General features: G+C 40.4%; 1 protein-coding gene across 3 annotated transcripts in view; it reads right to left on the bottom strand.

Annotated features, from left to right (window-relative positions):
- LOC122554443 (5'-AMP-activated protein kinase subunit beta-2-like) overlaps positions 1-23,595 on the bottom strand; it is a 45,425-nt gene that overhangs the window by 9,109 nt on the left and 12,721 nt on the right. For all 3 annotated transcript variants that reach the window (XR_006312998.2, XM_043699502.2, XM_043699503.2), the window contains 3 exons: positions 21,227-21,393; positions 19,444-19,537; positions 13,262-13,376 (listed from right to left, as the gene is read on the bottom strand). Coding sequence is in view for 2 of the 3 variants with exons in the window: in XM_043699502.2 (XP_043555437.1) it covers positions 13,262-13,376; positions 19,444-19,537; positions 21,227-21,393 (376 nt within the window). In the remaining variant the exon portion in view is untranslated. The remainder of the gene's footprint in view (positions 1-13,261; positions 13,377-19,443; positions 19,538-21,226; positions 21,394-23,595) is intronic.

The following is a 23,595-nucleotide window of genomic DNA, read 5'->3' as shown; positions in this document are numbered from 1 at the left end:
ATTTGGATATTTCCGGATTTTCAGTCATACGTTCCGATCATTCGTAATTCGGGTTAAGCTAGGCCATGTGTGTTCGAGGCTCACTTGGAGCATTAAACAGACAGTACATTAAGCCAGAACTATTCTAGAGACAATGCAGTACCTCACCAAATTTTCCAAGTATGTTTAAAATAATGTATTCAATTAAAATTTATGCCAACAAGTGATGAGTTTTCAGACAATCTGTTTGGATAGCTGGATTTTAGACTCTACTTACAGTTGAGGACTGGGCACTATTCCCAATGGTAATCACTAATTAGCTTGCCAACTTGAGAATAATCCATGTATCTCGACTCTGATTCCTGTTAGTCAGTCTGTCTCTAAGTGTTAATATCTCAATCCTAACACAGTACCTTTATGTGGCATCTTATCAAATACTTGTTTGGAGATGCAAATATGTTACATTTATTGGTTCCTCTTTATTTACTTTCTTGTTACAATATCAACAAACAAAAAAAAATTGTCAAACAAAATTTCTCTTTCACAAAAACATAATAACTTTATTGTAATTTTCTACATACCCGACTACTACCTCCTTAATTATGGAATATTTTAAACTAACTTGTCTATAGTTTCTAGCTTTTTGTCTCTCTCCTTTCTTGAATAGTGGTGTTACATTTGCAACTGTACAAGGCACTGGGGAGGCCACATCTGAAGTACTGGGCACAGTTTTGGTCCACTTATTTTACCAAAGATATTATTTCATTGCGGGCAGTTAAGAAAAGGTTCACTAGGATGATTTTAGGTGTACAGGGATTATCTTATGAACAAAGGATAAACAGGTTAGGACTCTACTCTTTGGAATTTTGACGAATGATGAACCTGTTTGGGAGAGGTCACAGCACAGAAACAGAAGTGAATACTTAAGCGTGGCCTAACAGTAAGTCTGCAGTAATGAGTAGAGTGGGTTCTTTCTTGATTTTATGTTTTATTGAGATATGACTCTTGATTAAAATAAAAGCCATAACAATTAATTTAACCTGGAGCAGTGTTGTGCAGAGGAATAAGACAGTGCTATTTTCTGGGTCTATAGATTGTGAAGGAGCAAACATGGCCTTTACTAGAGTGATATGCTCTTCTTGTCAGATGTGAGTGTTTAGGGAGAGTTTATGGGTTACTGAGGATTATATCTGCAATAAATGCCGTTGGTTGCGAATCTTATCAGATCAAATGGATCGGTTGGAGAGACAGTTAGAGGCAATGAGGAATTTACAAGAGCAAGGGAATGTGATGGATGGCAGTTATGGGAAGGGGGGAAAGTCGCAGATACAGTCACATAGATGGGTTAACTCAAGGAAAGATAAGAGAGGTATGCAGTTAGTGCAGGAGTCTTCTATGGCTATTCCAATTTCAAGCAAGTAATGGATTCTCAGGGGAATGTAGCACAAACAACCAAGTTTCTGGTATTGAGACGTAATGCAATGAGAGGTATGTTGGGTTCCAAGAGATCAATTGTGTTAGGGGACTTTCCAGTCAGAGGTACAGACAGACGTTTCTGTGGCCAACAGCGAAACATCAGAATGGTGTGTTGCTTCCATGGTGCCAGGATCAAGGATCAATGGGGGGGGGGGGAGGGGGAAGAGGGGCCAGCAGGAGGTCATTGTACACACTGGAACCAATGACATAGGAAGGGAAAAGGTTGAGATTCTGAAGGGAGATTACAGAGAGTTAGAAGGAATTTAAAAAGGAGGTTCTCGAGAGTAGTAATATCTGGATTACTCCTGGTGCTATGAGCTAGTGATGGTAAGAATAGGAGGATGGAACAGATGAGCTGGTGTATGGGAGAAGGATTCATAATTTTTTATCATTGGAATCTCTTTTGGGGTAGAAGTGACCTGTACAAGAAGGACGGATAGCACCTAAATTGGAAGGAGACTAATGTACTGGCAGGGAGATTTGCTAGAACTGCTGGGGAGGATTTAAACTAGTAAGGTGGGTGGGCGTGGGACACAGAGACATAGTGAAGAAAGAGATCAATCTGAGACTGGTACAATTGAGAACAGAAGCGAGTCAAACAGGGCAGGCAGGGACAAAGCAGAGAACAAAGTAAGACTGATAAATTAAACTGCATTTATTTCAATGCAAGAGGCCTAATAGGGAAGGCAGATAAACTCAGGGCATGGTGAGGAACATGGGATTGGGATATCATAGCAATTACAGAAACATGGCTCAGGGACGGACAGGACTAGCAGCTTAATGTTCCAGGATACAAATGCTATAGGAAGGATAGAAAGGGAGGCAAGAGAGGAGGGGCAGTCGCATTTTTGATAAGGGATAGCAATACAGCTGCACGGAGGAAGGATATTCCCAGAAATACATCCGGGCAAGTTATTTGTGTGGAACTGAGAAATAGGAAAGGGATGATCACATTATTGGGATTGTATTATAAACCCCCTGATAGTCAGAGGGAAATTGAGAAACAAATTTGTAAGGACATGTCAGGTATCTGTAAGAATAATAGGGTGGTTATGGGTAGGGGATTTTAACTTTCCAAACATAGACTGGAACTGCCATAAGGGTTTAGATGGAGAGGAATTTGTTAAGTGCATACAAGACAATTTTTTGATTCAGTATGTGAATGTACCTACTAGAGAAGGTGCAAAACTTGACCTACTCTTGGGAAATGGGGCAGGGCATGTGACTGAGGTGTCAGTGGGGGAGCACTTTGGGGCCAGTGACCATAATTATATTAGTTTTTAAATAGTGATGGAAAAGGATAGACCAGATCTAAAAGTTGAAGTTCTAAATTGGAGGAAGGCCAATTTTGACAGTATTAGGCAAGAACTTTCAAAAGCTGGTTGGGGGCGGATGTTCGCAGGAAAAGGGAAGCTGGAAAATGGGAAGCCATCAAAAATTAGATAACGAGAGTCCAGAGAAAGTATATTCCTGTTAGGGTGAAAGGAAAGGCTGGTAGGTGTAGGGAATGTTGGATGACTAAAGAAATCGAGGTTTTGGTTAAGAAAGAGGAAGCATATGTAAGGTATAGGCAGGATAGATCGAGTGAATCCTTAGAAGAGTATAAAGGCAGTAGGAGTAAACTTAAGAGGAGGCCAAAAAGGGGACATGAGATAGCTTTGGCAAATAGAATTAAGGAGAATCCAAAGGGTTTTTACAAATACATTAAGGACAAAAGGGTAACTCGGGAGAAAATAGGGCCCCTCAAAGATCAGCAAGGCGGCCTTTGTGTGGAGCCGCAGAAAATGGGGAGATTAGTATTTTGCATCAGTATTTACTGTAGAGAAGGACATGGAAGATATAGAATGTAGGGAAATAGATGGTGACATCTTGAAAAATGCCCATATTACAGAGAAGGAAGTGCTGAATGTCTTGAAATGCATAAAAGTGGATAAATCACCAGGACCTGATCAGATGTACCCTGGAACTCTGTGGGAAGCTGGGGAAGTGATTGCTGGGCCTCTTACGAAGGTATTTGTATCACTGATAATCACAGGTGAGGTGCCGGAAAACTGGAGGTACGCTAATGTGATGCCACTGTTTAAGAAAGGTGGTAAGGACAAGTCAGGGAACTATAGACTAGTGAGCCTGATGTCAGTGGTGGGCATGTTGTTGGAGAGAGTCCTGAGCGACAGGATGTACATGTATTTGGAAAGGCAAGGGCTGATTAGGGATAGTCAACATGACTTTGTGCATGGGAAATCATGTCTCACAAACTTGTTTGAGTTTTTTGAAGAAGTAACAACGGGAATTGATGAGGGCAGAGTGGTGGACGTTATCTAAATGGACGGCATTCAACAAGGTTCCCCATTGGAGACTGGTTAGCAAGGTTAGATCTCATGGAATACAGGGAGAACTAGCCATTTGGATACAGAACTGGCTCAAAGGTAAAGACAAAGGGTGATGGCGGAGGGTTGTGACCAGTGGAGTGCCACAAGGATCAGTGCTGGGTTCACTACTTTTCGTCATTTATGTAAATGACTTGGATGTGAGCATAAAAGTATAGTAAGTTTGCAGATGACACCAAAATTGGAGGTGTAGTGGACAGCGAAGAAAGTTACTTCAGATTACAATGGGACCTTGATCAGATAGGCCAATGGGCTGAGAAGTGGCAGATGGAGTTTAATTTAGGTAAATGCGAGGTGTTGCATTTTGGGAAAGCAAATCTTAGCAGGTTTTATACACTTACTGGTAAGGTCCTAGAGAGTGTTGCTGAACAAAGAGACCTTGCAGTGCAGGTTCATAGCTCCTTGAAAGTGGAGTCGCAGGTAGACAGGATAGTGAAGAAGGTGTTGGTATGCTTTCCTTTATTGGTCAGAATACTAAGCACAGGAGTTGGGAGGTTACATTGCGGCTATACAGGACATTGGTTAGGCCACTGTTGGAATACTGCGTGCAATTCTGGTTTCCTTCCTATTGGAAAGATGATGTGAAACTTGAAAGGGTTCAGCAAAAATTTACAAGGATGTTGCCCGGGTTAGAGCATGTGTGCTATAGGGAGAGGTTCAACAGGCTGGGGCTGTTTTCTCTGGAGCGTCAGAGGCTGAGGGGTGACCTTATAGAGCTTTATAAAATCATGAGAGGCATCGATAGGATAAATAGATAAAGTATTTTCCCTGGGGTGGGGGAATCCAGAACGAGAGGGCATAGGTTTAGGGTGAGAGGGTAAAAGATATAAAAGAGACGTAAGGGGAGACTTTTTCATGCAGAGTGTGGTAAATGTATGGAATGAGCTGCCAGATGAAGTGGTGGATGCGAGTACAATTGCAACATTTAAAAGGCATCTAGATGGGTATATGAATAGGAAGGGTTTGGAAGGACATGGACCGGGTCCTGGCTGGTGGGACTAGATTGGGTTGGGATATCTGGTCGGCATGGATGTGTTGCGTCTGTTTCCATGCTGTACATCTCTATGACTCTATCTCATTGGAAAATAGAGGATTCCTAAGGGGCTTGACAGGCTAAATGCTGAGAGGATGTATCCCCTCATTAGAGGGTCTAAGACCAGAGGATATAATCTCAGAATAAAGGGATGCTAAGTTAAGACTGAAGATGAGGTTAGATTTCTTCTCTGAGAGAGTTCTGAGTCTTTGGCACTTCTTGCCACAGAGAGCTGCAACAGCAGAGTTCTTGTGTATATTCAAGGCTGAGATTCTTATTGCTACCAGTATTAAGATCAAGATAGCCTTTAGGCCCCTTCAGCCTGTTCCGCCAATCAACAGGACCATGGTTGGTCCGAAATTCCTCACATCCATTTTCCTGCCCTTTGCTCGTAATCCTCGATTCCCCAACTGATAAAGAGTCTATCTCAGCCTTGAAAATACACAGACTCTGCCCCCACAGCTCTTGTGACAAGGGGATCTAAAGACTCAAATTCCTCTGAGAAAAGACATTCCTCCTCAACTCAGTCTTAAATTTGAACCCATTTATTTTGAGACTGCCTTCTGGTCTTAGAACCTTCCATGAAAGGAAACACCCTCTCGTTTCCTTTCTATACATTTCAACGAGATGACGACTTCTAAACTCCAGTCGAGTAAAGTCCCAGGCTGTTTAGCCTTTGCTCATAAGACAACACCTCTATACCAGGGATCATCCTAGTGAACCTTCTCTGAACTGCCTCCGATGAAATTATATCTTTCCTTAAATAAGGGGACCAAAACTGCTCACAATACTCCAGATGTGCTCTCATCAGCACCTCATACAATTACAGTAAGACTTCCCTACTCATATACACCAACACACTTGAAATAAGGTCCAATACGCCACTAGCCTTCCTGATTACCGGTTGCACATGTAGCAAGGAGAGTCAAGGCTTATGGGAAAAGGGCAGAAAAGTGGACGTGAGGAATCAGCCAGGACCCTACTGAATGATGCAACAGGTTCAAGGAGCTGAACAGCCTACTCCTGTTCCTATTTCTCATGATCTAGGGAACTTTAGAAGGATACAACTAATTCACCCACTATTTCTTCACCATTCATTTCAGACCCTCAGATGCAGAACATCAGTTCTGGGGACGTCGTCAGCGTTTAGTCTCATTGATTTCCCTATTACTAGCACAAATTCAATGTAAGGAGAACCTTTTTTCACTCGGGGGGGGGGGGGGGGGGGGGGGGGCGGTGAGTGTCTTTGAAATTCTCTACTTCGATGGAGATAGATGTTTTAAATATCTTTAAGGTGCATGTATATAGATTCTTGATCAACAAAGAAATGAAATTGACAATATGCAGGAACGTAGAGTTGAGGTTAAGATCAGATCAACTGTGTGGAACACAGTTGAGGGCCAAGTAGCCGTCTCCAGATCTTAATTGAGATGGTTGTATTTTTCTTCTTGTGATCATAATTATTTCCTCTCTTTTGCATTTTTTTTCACCTATTTTTGAGATGTTTTCTGTATTTTGTATACTGAACACAGATACAATCCAAATCTGCTATTTTATTGTTTGCCATTATTGATTCCCCAGACTCATCCCAAAAGGGGTGAATGCTTATTTTAGCTGGATCTTTTGCTTTTTATACATTTATGGAACTTTTTTTACTGTCTATATTTATATTAGTTGTTAGTTTATTCCAATTTCTCCTTTTTCTTAAGTTTCTTAAGATTTTTAAAAAATTCCCAATTATCTGGACAACCATTAACCATTTGCAGTATCATACAACTTTTTATTTGATTTGATGCCAGACTCAAATTTCACAGATTAACCATGGATCATGCAACTTTCCTGTACAATCTTCTATACAATCACAGAAAATGTGAAATATCTCCTTAAATTTTGTCAATGCTTCTGTACCATCTTTTAACATATCTTTCCATTCTAACTCTGTCTTTATAAGTTTGTAATTGCCTGTATTTAAGTTTAAGACAAGAGTTTGAGACCAAAATTTCCCATTATCAAACAATGTGAAATTCCAGCAGGTTATGATCACTTCTCAGAGGATCCTTTACTATCCTCCTTTCCTAACAGCATTGTGAATTTACCTGCGCCAGAATAACTGCAGTGGCTTGAAAACATGGCTCACCACCACATTTTGGATTAGAGTGGTGCTGGGGCCCATACGGGTGCCCATGGCTACCCCTTTGGTCTGGAGGAAGTGGGTGGATTTGAAAGAGAAATTGTTAAGGGTGAAGACCAGTTCAGCCAAATGAATGAGTGTGTCTGTGGAAGGGTACTGTTGGGGACGTCAGGAGAGGAAGAAACGGAGGTCTTGGAGGCCCTGGTCATGGCGGATGGAGGTGTAGTGGGATTGGATATCCATGGTGAAGATGAAGTGTTGGGGGCCGAGTGAGTCCTTTGCTGAGGACTGATTGTTCAATTTCTGATGAAGGGTTTTTGCCCGAAACGTTGATTTTCCTGCTCCTCGGATGCTGCCTGAACTACTGCGCTTTAGGGAACATCCCTGGGACACCCGCACCAATCAACCACATCGCCCTGTGGCCCAACATTTCAACTCCTCCTCCCACTCAGCCGAGGACATGGAGGTCCTGGGCCTCCTTCACCGCCGCTCCCTCACCACCCGATGCCAGGAGGAAGAACGCCAGGACATCAATGTGGACTTCAACAATTTCCTCATTTCCCCTTCCCCCACCTCACCCCAGTTCCAAACTTCCAGCTCAGCACTGTCCCCATGACTTGTCCTACCTGCCTATCTTCCTTTCCACCTATCCACTCCACCCTCCTCTCTGACCTATCACCTTCATCCCCACCCCCATTCACCTACTCTATGCTACTTTCTCCCCATCCTCCTCTCATTTGTCTCTTCACCTTTCAGGCACTCTGCCTGTATTCCTGATGAAGGGCTTTTGCCCGAAACATTGATTTTCTTGCTCCTCGGATGCTGCTTGAACTGCTCTGCTTTTCCGGCACCACTCTAATCCAAAATTTGGTTTCCAGCATCTGCAGTCATTGTTTTCACCACCACATTTCCAAAGTCAATTAGGGACAGGCAATAAAGCTAGCCTTGTCAGTGATAACATCCCGGGTAAATATGAAGAGTATGCAGTTATTTAATAATCCTGCCTAATTAGATATTACCAAGTCAAAAATAGCCTGTTCCCAGATTGGTTTCAATATGTTTAGCTTCAAAATACTCCCAAAGACACCTTATGAACTCATCCACTCAGCTATTTTTGCCAATTTGATTAATCCAATCTAAATTCAACATTTCAAACAAATATTATAGTACCTTTCTTACAAACGTCCTTTTTTTTATATATATGTATAATTGTCATGTGGCATATAAACCACTCCTACTGTGACTTCTTCCCTTTGTTACTCCTTATCTCTATCCAACTGAGTCTACATTTTGATTCTTCAAACCAAGATAGTTTCTCATTACTGTACTGACCAAAGCCACCACACCCTCCTCTTCCTGTTCTAAAATGTCAAACATCCTTGAATCTTCAGCTCCTAGCCACATTTCCTTTGCAACCATTTCTTTGTAATAACTATCATGTCATACACTAGAACGCTATATGACATAGGAGCAGAAGTAGGCCATTCAGTCAATTAAATCTATTCTTCTATTCAATAAAAGCATGACTGAAAATCCTCTACTTTCCTGTCTTTTCCCCATAACCCATGATGATTAAAAACCTATCTATTGCAGTCTTGAATATAATTACTGACCCGCCTCAATAGCTCTCTGTGGTAAAGAATTTGACAGATTCCCTACCCTCCGAGAAAAGAAATCCCTCCTCATCTCTATCTTAAATTCATGTTCCTTTGTTCTGAGATAATGCCCATAAGGGGAAGCACCCTTTCCACATCTATCTTGTCAATTCTTCTAGGGATCTCATATGTTTCAAGGAGGTCACTTCTCATTCTTCTAAATTCCCATGATTATAGACCCAACCTACTCAACTTGCCCTCAAGCGATACTCCGTCCATACCTGCTATCAACCTAGTGAACTCCAGTGAACTCCTAGCCATTTTATTTTTATTCACAATATTCCAGCTGTGGTCTGGCTAGTGCCGTGTATGCTTTTAGTAAATCCTCCCTGCTTTTATACTCCATTCCCTTTGAAATAAAGGCCAACATCCAATTTGTCTTCCCTGTTACCTGGTGAATTTGGATACTAACTTTTTGTGATTCATGGATCAGGTCTTCCAAAAGCCTCTGTTCCATAGCTTGCTGCAATCTTTTTCCATTTAAATAATATTCTTACTGCCAAAATGCATAACCTCACATTTTCCTAGATTATATTCGACCTAGCCATTTTATTTTTATTTGTTTTCATTTCATCATTCTTTATTATTAATTCACATAGCATTCATAAGAAGAACCTTTCATTCTGTACCCTGAACTTATTTCGCTACGCCCTCTTATGTTTGACATACTATCTCTTCCGGTCACCTTGATTTCCATTTCCACATTGCTAGCCTGAAAAATTGCCTTAATCTTTCACATTAATTTTCTAAATCCTCTCTCACATAGATCTTACCTCCAGTCCATTATTTAGTTTAAAGCTCTCTCAAACAGTTCAAGATATATTTGACAATATGCTGCAGTTCAGGTGCAGGCTGTCCTAATGGTACAGCTTTCTTTTTCCCCAGTCCTCATGCCGATGCCTCATGAATCAAAACACGTTCCTCCCACACCATCTTCAAGCTATGTGTTCAACTCTAATCTTTGTTTGTGACTCAAATAATAATTTAGAGATTATTACCTTTGTTGTTCTGCTTTTTAACTTACCTGTTATCTATTCATACCCCTTCTGTAGAACCACTTTCTTAGTCCTACCTTGTTAATGGCATCCACGTGGAGTACATGGATAATTGGATATTTCCACACTCAATCAAAATTCCTTTCCAGCTTGGGAGTTTTCAAGATTTGTCACCTTGGCCATACAGAATAGTAATTTCCCCCCAAAGACATTCTCCCCTGTGACAACTTCATTAGTTTTTAACTGCACTGACTTGAGTAGCTCCATGCAGCATGGTGCTACGGTCAATTTGTATATCCTCCCTGCAGTTCATATTCTCAACTATAAATCTCAAATCTGTTCGGAATATTGCCAGGACTAAGACTCCTCCATTGCTACCTTCTGAATCCCCAGAAATGTCTTGCTGTAGTCGCAATCTCCTGTCCCTGATCACAAACCTAAACAGAAACAGCTAGCTGAAGTAGTAATGATTACCTTCTGTAATAAACTGCTCAGTTAACTTTCCCCACTTCATCATTGAACATAGAACATTACAGCGCAGTACAGGCCCTTCGGCCATCGATGTTGTACTGACCGATGGAACCAATCTGAAGCCCATCTATCCTGCACTACAGTATTCCATTTTCATCAATATGTTTATCCAATGACTATTTAAATGCCCTTAACACTGGCGAGTCTACTACTGTTGCAGGCAGACGTTCCACTCCCCTACTACTCTTGAGTAAAGAAACTACCTCTGATATCTGTCCTATATCTATCACCTCCCTCATGCTAGCCATCGCCATCGGAGAAAAAGGTTCTCACTGTCCACCCTATCTAACCCTCTGGTTATCTTATATGTCTCAATTAAGTCACCTCTCAACCTTCTCTCTAACAAAAACAAGTCCCTAAGCCTTTCCTTATAAGACGTTCCCTCCATATCGGGCAACAGAGTCATAGAGATAGGAACCCTTTCCAAAACTTCCACATCCTTCCAAAAATGCAGTGTCCAGAACTGTACGCAATGCTCCAAGTGTGGCTGTACCAAAATTTTGTACAGCTGCAGCATGACCTCATGGCTCTGAAACTCAATCCCTCTACCAATAAAAGCTAATACACTGTATGCCTTCTTAACAACCCTATTAGCCTGAGTGGCAACTTTCAGGCATCTATGTACATGGACACCGAGAAATCTTTGCTCATCTACACTACCAGGAATCTTACCATTAGCCCAGTACTCCTTATTTCTGTCGCTCCTTCCAAAGGGAATCAACTCTCACTTTTCTGCATTAAACTCCACTGGCCACCTCTCAGCACAGCTCTGCAGCTTATCTATGTTCCTCTATAAACTGCAACATCCTTCAGCACTATCCACAACTCCACCGACCTTAGTTTCATCCACAAATTTACTAACCCTTCCTTCTACGCCCTCATCCACATTATATATAAAAATGACAAACAACAGCGGCCCCAAAACAGGTGCTTGCGATATACCACTAGTAACTGAATTCCAGGATGAACATTTCCCATCAACCACTACCCTCGGTCTTCTTTCAGCTAGCCAACTTCTGATCCATACTGCTAAATTACCCTCAATCCCATGCCTCCGTATTTTGTGCAATAGCCTACTGTGGGGAACTTTATTAAAGGCCTTACTGATATAGTACTTGCATTTCAGAATCTAGATAATAAACATGAAGCTGCAGTTCCCCAAGTTACAGGCACTCACTGCAGATATACTAACTATGGATCACATAAGTGTTCACCTGTTCCGATATGCTACATCCACAAGTCATCTGCCCTGCCAAATTTAATTAAGCCTTCAAGTTGAGAAATATAATTTCTGCTTGTCTGAAGTTATAAAAGTGGTTTAACTATTAAATTATAAAGTTAATGTAATTCTTACATCTCCCCATTACTGATTTGAATCCTGGTTTTAAAACTACAAGCCATAAGCTGAATGCATTCACTGAATCTCTTCTCAGCTGCTCCTTTTCCACACATTTAAATGGAATTACAGAATATTTCTAATTCAATGCTTGGAAATTACCACAAAAATTATTACTTTATGTTACTTAAGTATAAGCTGTCTTCCTGAGTGCAGTAATTCTGGTGAATAACAGCTTCACAATTGCTGGGTGTTCTCTAGACATTTACCCAAACGTCAAAAAAGACACCATCATCCAAACTCATGACCACTTCCATTGAGAAAGACAAGGATAGCAGAGACATGGGAACACCATCACCTGCAATTTCTTCAACAAGCCACTCACCATTCTGAGTTGGAAATATATCGCCATTCCAGGGTCAAAATCCTGGAATTCCTTCCCTTACAAAATTGTGGGTCAGCCTACAGAACGTGGTAGTTCAAGAAGGCAGGTCACCGCCACCTTCCCAAGAGCAACTATGGAAAAGGTAATAAATGCGAGTCCAACCAGCGATGCCCAAATCTCACAACTGAATTTTAAAAAATGTTCACTTACAAATCAAAACAACATGCATTCGTTGAGTATTTAACAATGGGTTGCATTAGAGGCAAGCCCAATGTAACTTTAAACCAATATCCACTTGAAGAGACACTACAAAGGATCCCTGCTTTTCTTTCCCCCTACCCTAGTCCGTATGTGAAAAGGTCAATTCCAACAGTCTAGTTTCTGTCCGAGCTGAACTCAGCACAGACCAGAAATCAAACCTGGGGCGTTCTTCACTGTTAGGGTTAGAATTACATCAAATTGTAGGTGCAGGAACTCAAAATAACCATTCCATTGAAGTCACTGAAAGGAAGGTCAGTATTCTAAACTACATTATATGGTGTTTTTCTTTAGTATTATTCTCAACTATTTCAGGCCCAAAGTTTACATTGGTAATACATGTGACCAGTCTCCAAATGTCATGACCATTTTCCAGATTTCACACGGACTAGTCAAACATGGATGTTGCCTGGACATTCCCTGTATATATTACTTCTCTCTTGGCACAGAGTACCTCAGTACCACATTAGATAACTTTCACTATACTGTTTAACAAGTCAAATCATCAAAATTACAGATGTCTTTCATACACATGAAGAGTCTTCAATTTTAACGTTCCTTCCAAATACTCTAACAAGAAATGCAAAAATCATAAATTATCTAAAATTTCACACCTATCACTACACAAATAAAATGTTTAGTTGGTGTGTCTTACAAAGATAACTAATTTTCTTTGCAAAATAAGCACACAAATTGGAAAGAAAATGAATACTACCTTAATCAATTTAAAGCATATCAGAGGAATTTACTCCAATATTTTACCAACACTTACCTCTCAGTCAACACCCAAAGTAGATCATCTAGGCATTGACTGCTATGCTTCCAATATTACAATAAGCATTACATTTCAAAAATTTCTCAATGGATCACAGGCATTTGGGACAATCCCAGGTTATAAAAGAGATTATATAAATTCAAGTATTTTCCTTTACTAGAAACAAATGAATATTAATTTGTTAAATACGTTGTCAATTTCATCCTGCCACCCAGATGTACATGTTTTTCCCAATGGATTATCTTTTTTAAAAAAAGCCTTTAATCAACTACTAACATTATTTTGACTGACTGTGCCCCCTACAGCTATACATTCCTCACCTGAAGTATCTGAACACTCTAGCGAGTCCAGTTTAAGAGCATCAAATACTTCAAAATCAGATTTCTTCACTTGAATGACGTTATTGATCGTCCCGAGCTGACTGGTTATTACTGGCTGTAAAGAAAGAGAAAGATAAAGAAAATTCAGGATTCTTTTATAGTTGATTTTAGTGCGCTCTGGTCAGACAATACTCTATGTTCCCTTATTAGTGATTTTGTGGAAAATTATTTCATGCCAAATGTAAATTCCATTTGTCGCCAAAACAAATTAGTCCTTAAAAAAAGTCAAAATTTCCAACACAGGTTGAAACATTTGGCCTTTCACGTCAGTAGTAGCATTCCCCATATGCTTTCACATTTTCTATTTTGAAGCATTTAGCAATTTTTTTTTAGAACGATATGATCTCTACCTCAACTGTTACCTGAAATTAAAATAGTTATTAGAATATGGAATATTTTAAATATTTCTTCTTGTATTAAATCAAACGCACCCCTTTTGCATATTCAATGAAAACAAACAATATTACATTGTTTACCATCTCAAAATATTTATTAGAGTTCTCAATCTTTGTTTTTTTTTCAAAAACCCATTAATAAAACACTTCTGCCCAGTTATAACTTCTCATTTCTGATAATTTTATAAAGTTAATGAATCTTTACTGCATTTGCCACTGGTACAATACCACTTATAACAGACTGTCCAAAACAGCATGCAATACTTCCATTGTGACCTATTCATCATCATTATATCCAATGTCCTTACAGCCAAGAAACAAAATGCCTATGCTCTTACCTTTAAAGGTGTACATACCCCAAAGCCTTAGAACCTGTCATGAGGAGTTTTATTGTTTGGTCCACACTTGATGGAAAGGATATCACATTTCTCTGCACTGAACTAAAAGGGTATATCTACCAGTTTGCTGCCCTGTCTATGTTCTGTTATAATATCCGGCATTGTTTCTCACAATTGCTATCATCAGCAAACGTTGAGACAATTCCTCGATGCGACTTCCAAATTACAAATACATGTCTTCCTTTTTAAATGTTTATTTTAAGATCACTGGAAATCTCAGACTGATTTAAAGCCAATAAAGTACTTTGAAACAGCGACTATGCTTCAAAGGTAGGAAACATGGTGGCCAAAAAGCACTCCAGAAACTCCGACAGCAAAAAGATAGTACACAGAGAATCTGTTGTTGTTTTAGGACAAATATTGGTCAAGATTCAAAACAGGGAGATGGGATCTTTTACATCCACCCAAGTAAGCAAATGAGGTGCCAGTTTCGTGTCTCAATTGAAATCACAATGACTGTGATATTGGCCATACCCAAGTACAAGTCCTGAAGTGGGAGTTAATCCCAAAACCTTATCACTCAGGAGGACAGAATGCTACCAAATCACGCCTGATGTTTACTCAAATGAAAATCCACCTCAAGATAAGTAGTCAGAAGCATGAAGGGAAAAGCTTATTCAGGTCCCAGGTGATCAACATGTGAGATGAGTTGAAATGGACTGAAAATTTTGGATAGCATTAGTAAAATAAATTCTAGAGTAAGGTGTGAATGAGTATTTCTTGGACCTCAATTCATCTGAAGTTAGGTATCAGTTTTGAAGCAATTCACCACACCACTTTCAGAGCTTGAATATCTTTATTATGCCTTAGAAATGACAGTATTTACGCACAGCTAATCTATGGGAAAGATGGCAGAAGGTGAGATGGTTCAAGCAAGAAAAAGATAAAGGGTCCCAGATTCTGGGTAATCCAAGATGGAGGACAGGAAATATTTCTGGTCCTCTTTTGAGGTACTTTAGGTGTTGGAGGCGACTTCCTCGAATTCCAGGAGCTGCAATTAGTGGTTTATGCTGTTGCTTTGTTTTGGAACTTGGGAGAGAAAAAAAGTCAAAACAACAACACATTTAAAAGGGAGAAGGAGAACAAAGACAACACATGGTGAGGTCAGTGCGGAGGCGAGAGAAAGAGTGGGGGGGGGGGAAGGAGAGAGTGGGGGGGGGGGGGGGGGAGGAGAGAGTGGGGAGGGAGGGGGGAAAGGAGAGAGTGGGGGGGGGAAGGAGAGAGTGGGGGGGAAATGAGAGAGTGGGGGGGAAGAGGGGGGTAGAGAGAGAGAGAGAGGAGAAAGAGGGAAAGTGGGTGGGGGGAGGGGGGAGAGAGGGCGGGAGAGAAGGGGAGTAAGTCTGCAGTAGTGAGTAGAGTGGGTTCTTTCTTGATTATGTGTTAAGAGATATGTCCCTTAATTAAACTTATGGCTTATATTTTTAAGTATTAAGTTAGCCTGGAGAGTGTTTTGTAGAGGAATAAGAGATTGCTATTTTCTGGGTCTGTACATTGAAAGAAGCAAAAATGGCCTTCAGTAGAGTGATATGCTCTTCTTGTTGATGTGGAAGTTAAGGGAGAGTTTATGCGTTATTGAGGATTATATCTGTAATAAATGCCACTGGTTGCAAATCCTATCAGATTGAATGGATTGGTTAGAGAGACAGAGGCAATGAAGAATTTACAGGAGCAAGGGGATGTGATGGATAGCAGTATTAGGAAGGGAGAAAAGTTGCAGATACAATCACATAGATGGGTTAACTCCAGGAAAGGTAAGAGAGGCAGGCAGGTATTGTAGGAGTCTTCTGTGGCTATCCCTATTTCAAACAAGTACGCAGTTTTGGAAAATGTAGGGGGTGATGGATTCCCAGGGGAATGTAGCACGAACTGCCAAGTTTCTGGCTCTAATGCAACGAGGGGTATGTCGGATTCCAAGAGATTAATTGTGTCAGGGGACTCTCTAGCCAGAGGCACAGACAGATGTTTCTGTGGCCAGCAGCAAAAAATCAAAATGGTATGTTGCCTCTCTGGTGCCAGGATCAAGAATGTCTCAGAGAGGGTGCAGAATGTTCTCAAGGGGGAAGAGGGACCAGCAGGAGGTCATTGTACACATTGGTTCCAATCACATAGGAAGGGAAAAGGATGAGATTCTGAAGGGGGAATAGAGAGAGTTAGGCAGGAATTTAAAAAGGAGATCCTCGAGTAGTAATATCTGGATTACTCCCATGCTGCAAGCTAGTGAGGGTAGAAATAGGAGGATAGAGCAGGTGCATGCATGGCGGAGGATTCACATTTTTGGCTCATTGGAATCTCTTCTGAGGTAAAAGTAACCTGTGCAAGAAGGACAGATTGTACCTGAATTGGATGGGAACTAATATACTGGCAGGGAGATTTGCTAGAGCTACTCAGGAGGATTTAAACTTTTAAGGTGGGGATGGGGGGGGGGGATCCAGGGAGATTGAGGAAAGAGATCAATCTGAGACTGGTACAGTTGAGAACCATGAGGGCAGAGCGGTGGACGTGATCAATATGGACTTCAATAAGGCGTTCGACAAAGTTCCCCATCGGAGACTGGCTCGCAAGGTAAGATCTCATGGAATACAGGGAAAACTAGCCATTTGGATACAGAACTGGCTCAAAGGTAGAAGACCTTTGAGCCAGGTGGTGGTGGAGGGTTGTTTTTCAGACTGGAGGCCTGTGACCAGTGGAGTGCCACAAGGATCTGTGCTGGGTCCACTATCTTTTGTCACTTTTATAAATGACTTGGATATGAACATAGGAGGTATAGTTAGTAAGTTTGCAGATGACACCAAAATTTGAGGTGTCGTGGACAATGAAGATTACCTCAGATTACAACGGGATCTTGATCAGATGGGCCAATGGGCTGAGAAGTGCCAGATGGAGTTTAATTTAGATAAATTCGAGATGCTGCATTTTGGGAAAGCAAATCTTAGCAGGACTTATACACTTAATGGTAAGGTCCTAGGGAGTGTTGCTGAACAAAGAGACCTTGGAGTGCAGGTTCATAGCTCCTTGAAAGTAGAGTCGCAGGTAGATAGGATAGTGAAAGCAGCATTTGGTATGCTTTCCTTTATTGGTCAGAGTATTGAGAACAGGAGTTGGAAGGTCATGTTGCGGCTGTACAGGACATTGGTTAAGCCAGTTTTGGAATACTGCGTGCAATTCCGGTCTCCTTCCTATTGGTGGGAGGGCTGAAGTTTAGAGTGAGAGGGGAAAGGTATAAAAGAGACCTAAGGGGCAACTTTTTCATGCTGAGGGTGGTACGTATATGGATTGCGCTGCCAGAGGAAGTGGTGGAGGCTGGTACAATTGCAACATTTAAAAGGCATCTGGATGGGTATATGAATAGGAAGAGTTTGGAGGGATATGGCCACGTGCTGGCAGGTGAGACTAGAATGGTTTGGGATATCTGGTTGGCATGGACGAGTTGGACCGAAGGCTCTGTTTCCGTGCTGTACATCTCTATGACTCTATGAATACAGGGCTGGATTAAGATGAAATTTGGAAATAGGTACCAAGAATGTATAATCGATCTAATTAAGCAAATTATTTCTGGCAAAGTCAACTGAAAACTTAACTGAAATCTCTCAACTCAGATTGTGAAACAGAAAACGTTCAGCTTCCCCCTAATGTTTGGACTGTGGCATAAAAAGGTTAAGAGAATGCAGAGTAGATTTTCCAGATGGTTGCAAGATTGAGGGATATTAGCTTCAAGAGTAGGTAGAAGAAGCTGGCATTCCTCTCCTTGTAGCAAAGGAGGTTGAGGGAATATTTGATAGAGGTATACAGGAGTTAAACAGGCACAGGTAGGAAAAGCTGTCTCTATTAGTTGACTACACAGACTAAGGTATACAGGTTTATGGTTTTGGGCAGAAGATGCAGGGATATTGTTAGAAAGAACATTTTTTACGCAGTGATGGTAATATCCTGGAACATGCAGACAGTGGAAAAAGAGATGATAAATTATTTCGTAAGAAAATGGGATAGGCACTTGTGGGAAATGAATTTGCAGGGCTATAGAAGTATAGTAGGAAAATGGGACTGATAAAAATGCTAAACCGTGTTCTAGCATGGATATATACAGGCCAATTTGTTCCCACTGTGCCATTATGACTCTATTGTCTGTCAAAGATTTATACTCAATGATCAATGGCTTTGATAAATAATCATTTTCCTTTAAGACGAAAACATTAGCATTGGTATCATTAGTATCATCAAGATGTGCAATTGTAAAAATATTAATTATGATGCCTCTTTAAATTAAAACGCCCTTAATCTTAGATATCTGCTCAAGGATGTTTACATCTGAGATTTGGAGGACTTCAAGGTATTTCCATACCTAAAAGAATATATTTATCTTGAAGGCTAGCACACAATTGGTTGCTTGGATTAATATGTTGGTCAGTAATGATAGGTTAAGTAAATTGGGCTTTTATTCTCCAGAGTTTGTAAGAATGAGAGGTGAACCTGTTGAAACAATCAAATATTCTGAAGAGGTATGACAGAGGGAACTTAAAAATGGGAGCACATCTTAGGATAAGGGGTTAATCAAATAGGTTTGAGATCAGGATGTTTGCTCACTAAGAGAATAGCAAATCTTTAACATTTTCTATTTCAGGGGATTGTAGATTCTTCATTGTCTCAGCCTTTAATATGCTTACAAACAGAATTTTGGTCTCAGAGAAACATGGAGAACAGGCTGGAAAGTAGAATTGAGACAAACACCAGCCATGGCCATCTTGAATAGCGGAGTAGGATTAAAGTGTTCCATGGTAATTTCTGTTCCTATTTCATACATTTTAGGATGAATGCAGTCTTATTGAAGCAAAGTATGTCAAAATTTGTCTAACTTTAAAACATTAATGAAAATTCTTTACTGACCTTATACTTTTCTCAACTTCGATAGATTTAACTGTAAATATTTTGGAACTTTTCCTGATGATTTTATATGTTTTTAATGAATTTAAACAGTAAGGTATCAGGTCCGTTCTGGATCGAAACAGAGTATGCTTGGTAGTATCCAGCAGTAGCAGGATTATTATTTATGGCCTAAATGACCCAGTAAGGCAGGGGAAAGTCCATTTGAGTCCCTGCTTTGATGCAATACAGCGACCTCATTGAAAGTGTGTGAATACGAATGGCATGTTAAGTTGTCGACTTTCCTCAAAACTTAGAGAAGTGGCATAAGAAAAACAGCCTAATTTATCATATATGTAACATGAATGCTTATCCAATTTGTTTTTTCTCCCTTATTTATTACATTGAAGCTTACAAATACAAGCTCTCAAGTTCCATGCTTAAGTTCATGTTAAATTAATGGCATACTTACCTCTGCAGGATCATGAGCCCACTGCCCATCTACAAAAAATTTGTATTGGTGTTCCCCTTCTGGTAGATCAAGAATAGCAATAAAGTCATTATGGCTGTAAAAAAATATACAAATACTAAATTTACTATCCATCAGTTCATTATGAAACCTTTTTTTTGGTTTTCTCAATTTCCTTCAGTTTATTATAGCATCAACATAGAAATTCAGTTCTAAGTACAGATGACACCATTCAGTTTCTTACCATTAACATTTGTGGAGCAGAGTGGGCATGTTTCATCACGGTTTACTTCTGGACTGCACTTTAAAAGGGCAAGACAGAACCAAAACCCTTTATATGATGTTATGGATTAAACAGCTATTAATAAGAAATCCTATATTATTACAATTTGTTTCTTGCAAACACATTTTATCATGCTTGATGGAAAATGTGAAGTTTCATACAGAAATGAATATTTTTAAGATGAAAATTTGATTTTGATCTTTTGAGCCTGAGCCATAGAGAGAATCTAGTGCTTCTGAAACAGCATGAGAAAGGGAGGGGATGGCAGATTCATGAAGAGTGAGCAAAAGCAGGGATACTGGCTTCATGAAGAGTAGGAGAGACAGTGGAATCAATAGCCTCTCAAACAATGTGACAGAACTGGTCAGCTACACCATAAAGGGAAGATAGACCCTGTATGAGAAGGACAGTGATGGCTTGAAGTGAAAACCAGGGTCACAGAAACTCTTCAACTTGTTTCTTCCTGTAAGAGTTGAATTGAAACACCACAGAAAAGAAGTAGGTGGGTGGGTAATGGTGGGCATTTCTTCCGTGTATTTTGTATGACAACTGATTTAAAACAGGAGACTATTATAGCTGAAGCGTTCTGTTAAGAAATATATCTTTAAAATATTATCCATCCAAATTAATTAGTTAAAGAGAATAGAAATGTAGTATGTGAGAGGTAGTTAACACCAGAGCGAAATACAGTTAAGTATACGTGCATCAAATATTGACTGCTCAAAGAACTGTGGCACAGAGTTGATGAACTGCAGACACTACCACACTTCAGGGAGAGGGACAGAGACGTGGATAATGTGTTTCAGGATGCAGTCACACCCCTTTGATTAATTACATCAATTTAATCCATGCTTAGAGACACGACGATATGACTGTGTACAACAGAGGTTATGGAGATCCAGAATTTGGCATTGGAGGAGTCTCAGCCAGTTGAGGAAGATGTACTGTGTGGTCACATTTTATCAGAGGTAGGGTAGATCACTGTACTCATTCTACCATTGTGGAAGATACATTGGCACTTACTGTTATCCTATCATTGATTCAAACCTATGCACTTCAATTCTCTACAGGCATCAAATGATCCACATTCATTCTACATATTAGGAATAATGCACTTTAAATAAGTGGAAAGCTTATGAACATTCATATTATTAAGCTGTGAAGTATCATACTCTATTTTAATAATACTTCCAAACAGACTTGTAGCTCTTTTGCATTTTGCTGGTCACAACCTTCATCCAGTTTTCTAGACTTACACAACTGCAATATATTGTAACAGGGTGAGAAACATAATCTGCGAATGGAAATCCAATTTCTCAATACTTTTGCTTCAAACTTCAAATCATGTTGTTGGATTAAATTAAATTGAAAAATTTACCAAAATTAAAATGAACCTCAATGCAGCTTTGAAATAGGAACCTTCACTGAGGCTCAAGAACCATGAAGTTTGTTTCTTCTACTATGAGGTAGATTCTCAGCAAGTTGTAAACTGCACATATTTACCTTTTAATAAGTGGAATCTTGGTATGCCAGTTGTTGAAGGATCCAGATATGAACACTTCTTTCCCGCCACCCACCCAGCGAATAACAGTGGGACGAGCTTGCTTAGGAAATTTTACAGATTCGTCTACATCAGGTTGCCAGGATACAAATTCCTTATCAGTGAGAGGCTACAATATCAAAATAAACATTGAGAAGGGGAAACTTGAAGAAAGTTACACACAGAAGTAAACAGCATTAAAACTACAATTTCTATAGAATCATATGGTAGCAGTAAAACAGTGGTTTCTCGGTAACTAGATAGTTAAATTAAACGGTTAGCGAAGAGGGTGAACTTAGCACACAAAGGAAAAGAAAGTTTTTGTTTTAAACACAGAATGGTTACAGCCAAGGAGGTGGCAGTTTTGCCTGCCTATGCCAGTACACTGCAAGAGCAACTTTGACTAGTTCTAATTCAAGATGACGGCAGAATAGAGCTTTTGAGCTCAGGGCTTGCCCGTTTTTCTTTTTTTTTTTCCCTCTTTTCTCATGGTTCTTCTTCTTTTTCTTTACCCCATGAAGAGCTCCGTCGTGGCAATGGTATCAGTGGCGAGTATGGGTTTCCAGCAGCTTCTGCACTAACAAGGTGAGCCCAGCACTGATTCATGGCTGCTACAGCGAAGGTGAGTTTGGTGGCCCGCTGCAACTGCATCCAGCACCGATTCGTGGATTGGCAGTGAAGGTGAGTTTGGGCCCAATATGAGACCCGGTGGCATCAGCAGTGGCTGCATAGGTGAGGTGGACTCTGAGCAGACTCTTGACAGGTTGGGTTTGGGACTATGTGGGACCTGGCAGCATCAGTTGTGGTTGCTTTGGCAAGGTCCAGCAAGGACTCATGTGGCAGCAATATCAGCGGAGGTGAGATGGCACTGAAGAGTGGCAATACTTGTTCTGGCAGCACGGCAAGGGGAGTCATGACTGGCCAATCCAGGCCCATGACTGAGCACTTAACAAGAGGGGTTGAAAACTTGAACTTTATTTCTTTATTTTTCTAGTTGATATTCTAAGTTTTTGTCTCCTTTTCTGTGTTTAAAGGTAGCAACAATATACAACACTTTTCACTGTCTTTTGTGACAAAATACATGTGACAATAAATCAATTCATCCACTTTGTCAATATAATACTGCAAATCTTCTCTTCAGATAATTCTCGAACTCTTTTGAAAGCCATACCTTAACAACATTCTGAGGCAGAGCCTTCCAGCTCCCAAACACTCACTGTGTAAAAATAGATTTCACTTCATACTGGCTTCAGTTATAATGTCAATTACTTATATTCATAATCTTTGATTCTCAACCTATCTGCCAATAGGGCCATTTCTCTGTACAGTTCTCATCTCAAACTTTTCCTCCAAGGAGGACAGTCCGAACTTCACCAGTATATCCATGGTCATATTGTATTTCCCTTAACCAACACACTGCTCCAGCAACCAGAGAATATTTAGTTTAAGATGCCTCCATCTCATTCCCTACAGCACAGTAGCAAAGTTCTTTTTTAAAAGTTAGCACTTAGTATCAGGCAGTTCACTGCTAGTTAACAGACTGGATTTCCTAATTAGCGACTTGGAGATAGTGAGAACTGCAGATGCTAGAGAGTTAAATCGGATAAAGGGTGGAGTTTCCACTCCATCCTTCCCACTGACCAATCACAACCACCTCCTTCCTGTATCCACCTATCATTCCACCCACCTTTCCCCCAACCCCACCCCCCTTATTTATTTCTCAGGCCCTTTCCCCTCCCCCAAGCCTGATAAAAAGTTCCAATTTGAAACATTGACTTCCCTTCTCCTCTGATGCTGCCTGACCTGCTGTGCTTTTTCCAGCTCCACTCTTTATCCAATTTCATAATCAGTGTACTGATTATATCCCCTCCTCATTACTCACAGAACTCCACCAGAAGCTCATGGAATTCCGAAGTGCCTCCTTGAAATTGTCTTTTCTCAATTCCAACACTTCATCCTTCTCTGGAATTTTGTTGCCCAAGATTACGATAGGCAGTAGGCAACAGGCCACATCCTGGGCTTCGATCACAGTGGCAAGTGATGTCACAGGCCAGCAGCCCATTGAAGACACTGATCATGTAACCTCCCAGAATCCAGCAAATTGTTTGGTCTCAAAGGCCAAGTCCTGTTGATACTAGTTTACAGAGGTACAACCTGAAATTGAAGACTCTGATCCCTATCTTTTATGTATCCTTTACAATGCTTTCAAAGTTTTACTAAGGAGTAGCGATGAGAAATGAGGGTGTTTTTGTACACCAAGCCTCTATTTATCAAGACCCATATCCAGTATTCTTACTAACAGCTTTCTCAACTTGCCTTGTCACTTTAAAAG

This window comes from Chiloscyllium plagiosum, unplaced genomic scaffold (assembly GCF_037043375.1).
Source record: "Chiloscyllium plagiosum isolate Xiang-an unplaced genomic scaffold, Cpla_swu_hap1 HiC_scaffold_9, whole genome shotgun sequence".
In the NCBI taxonomy this organism is placed as follows: Eukaryota; Metazoa; Chordata; class Chondrichthyes; order Orectolobiformes; family Hemiscylliidae; genus Chiloscyllium; species Chiloscyllium plagiosum.
Note: the sequence above shows the minus strand (reverse complement) of the source record. Positions and strands in the feature narration are given on the sequence as shown.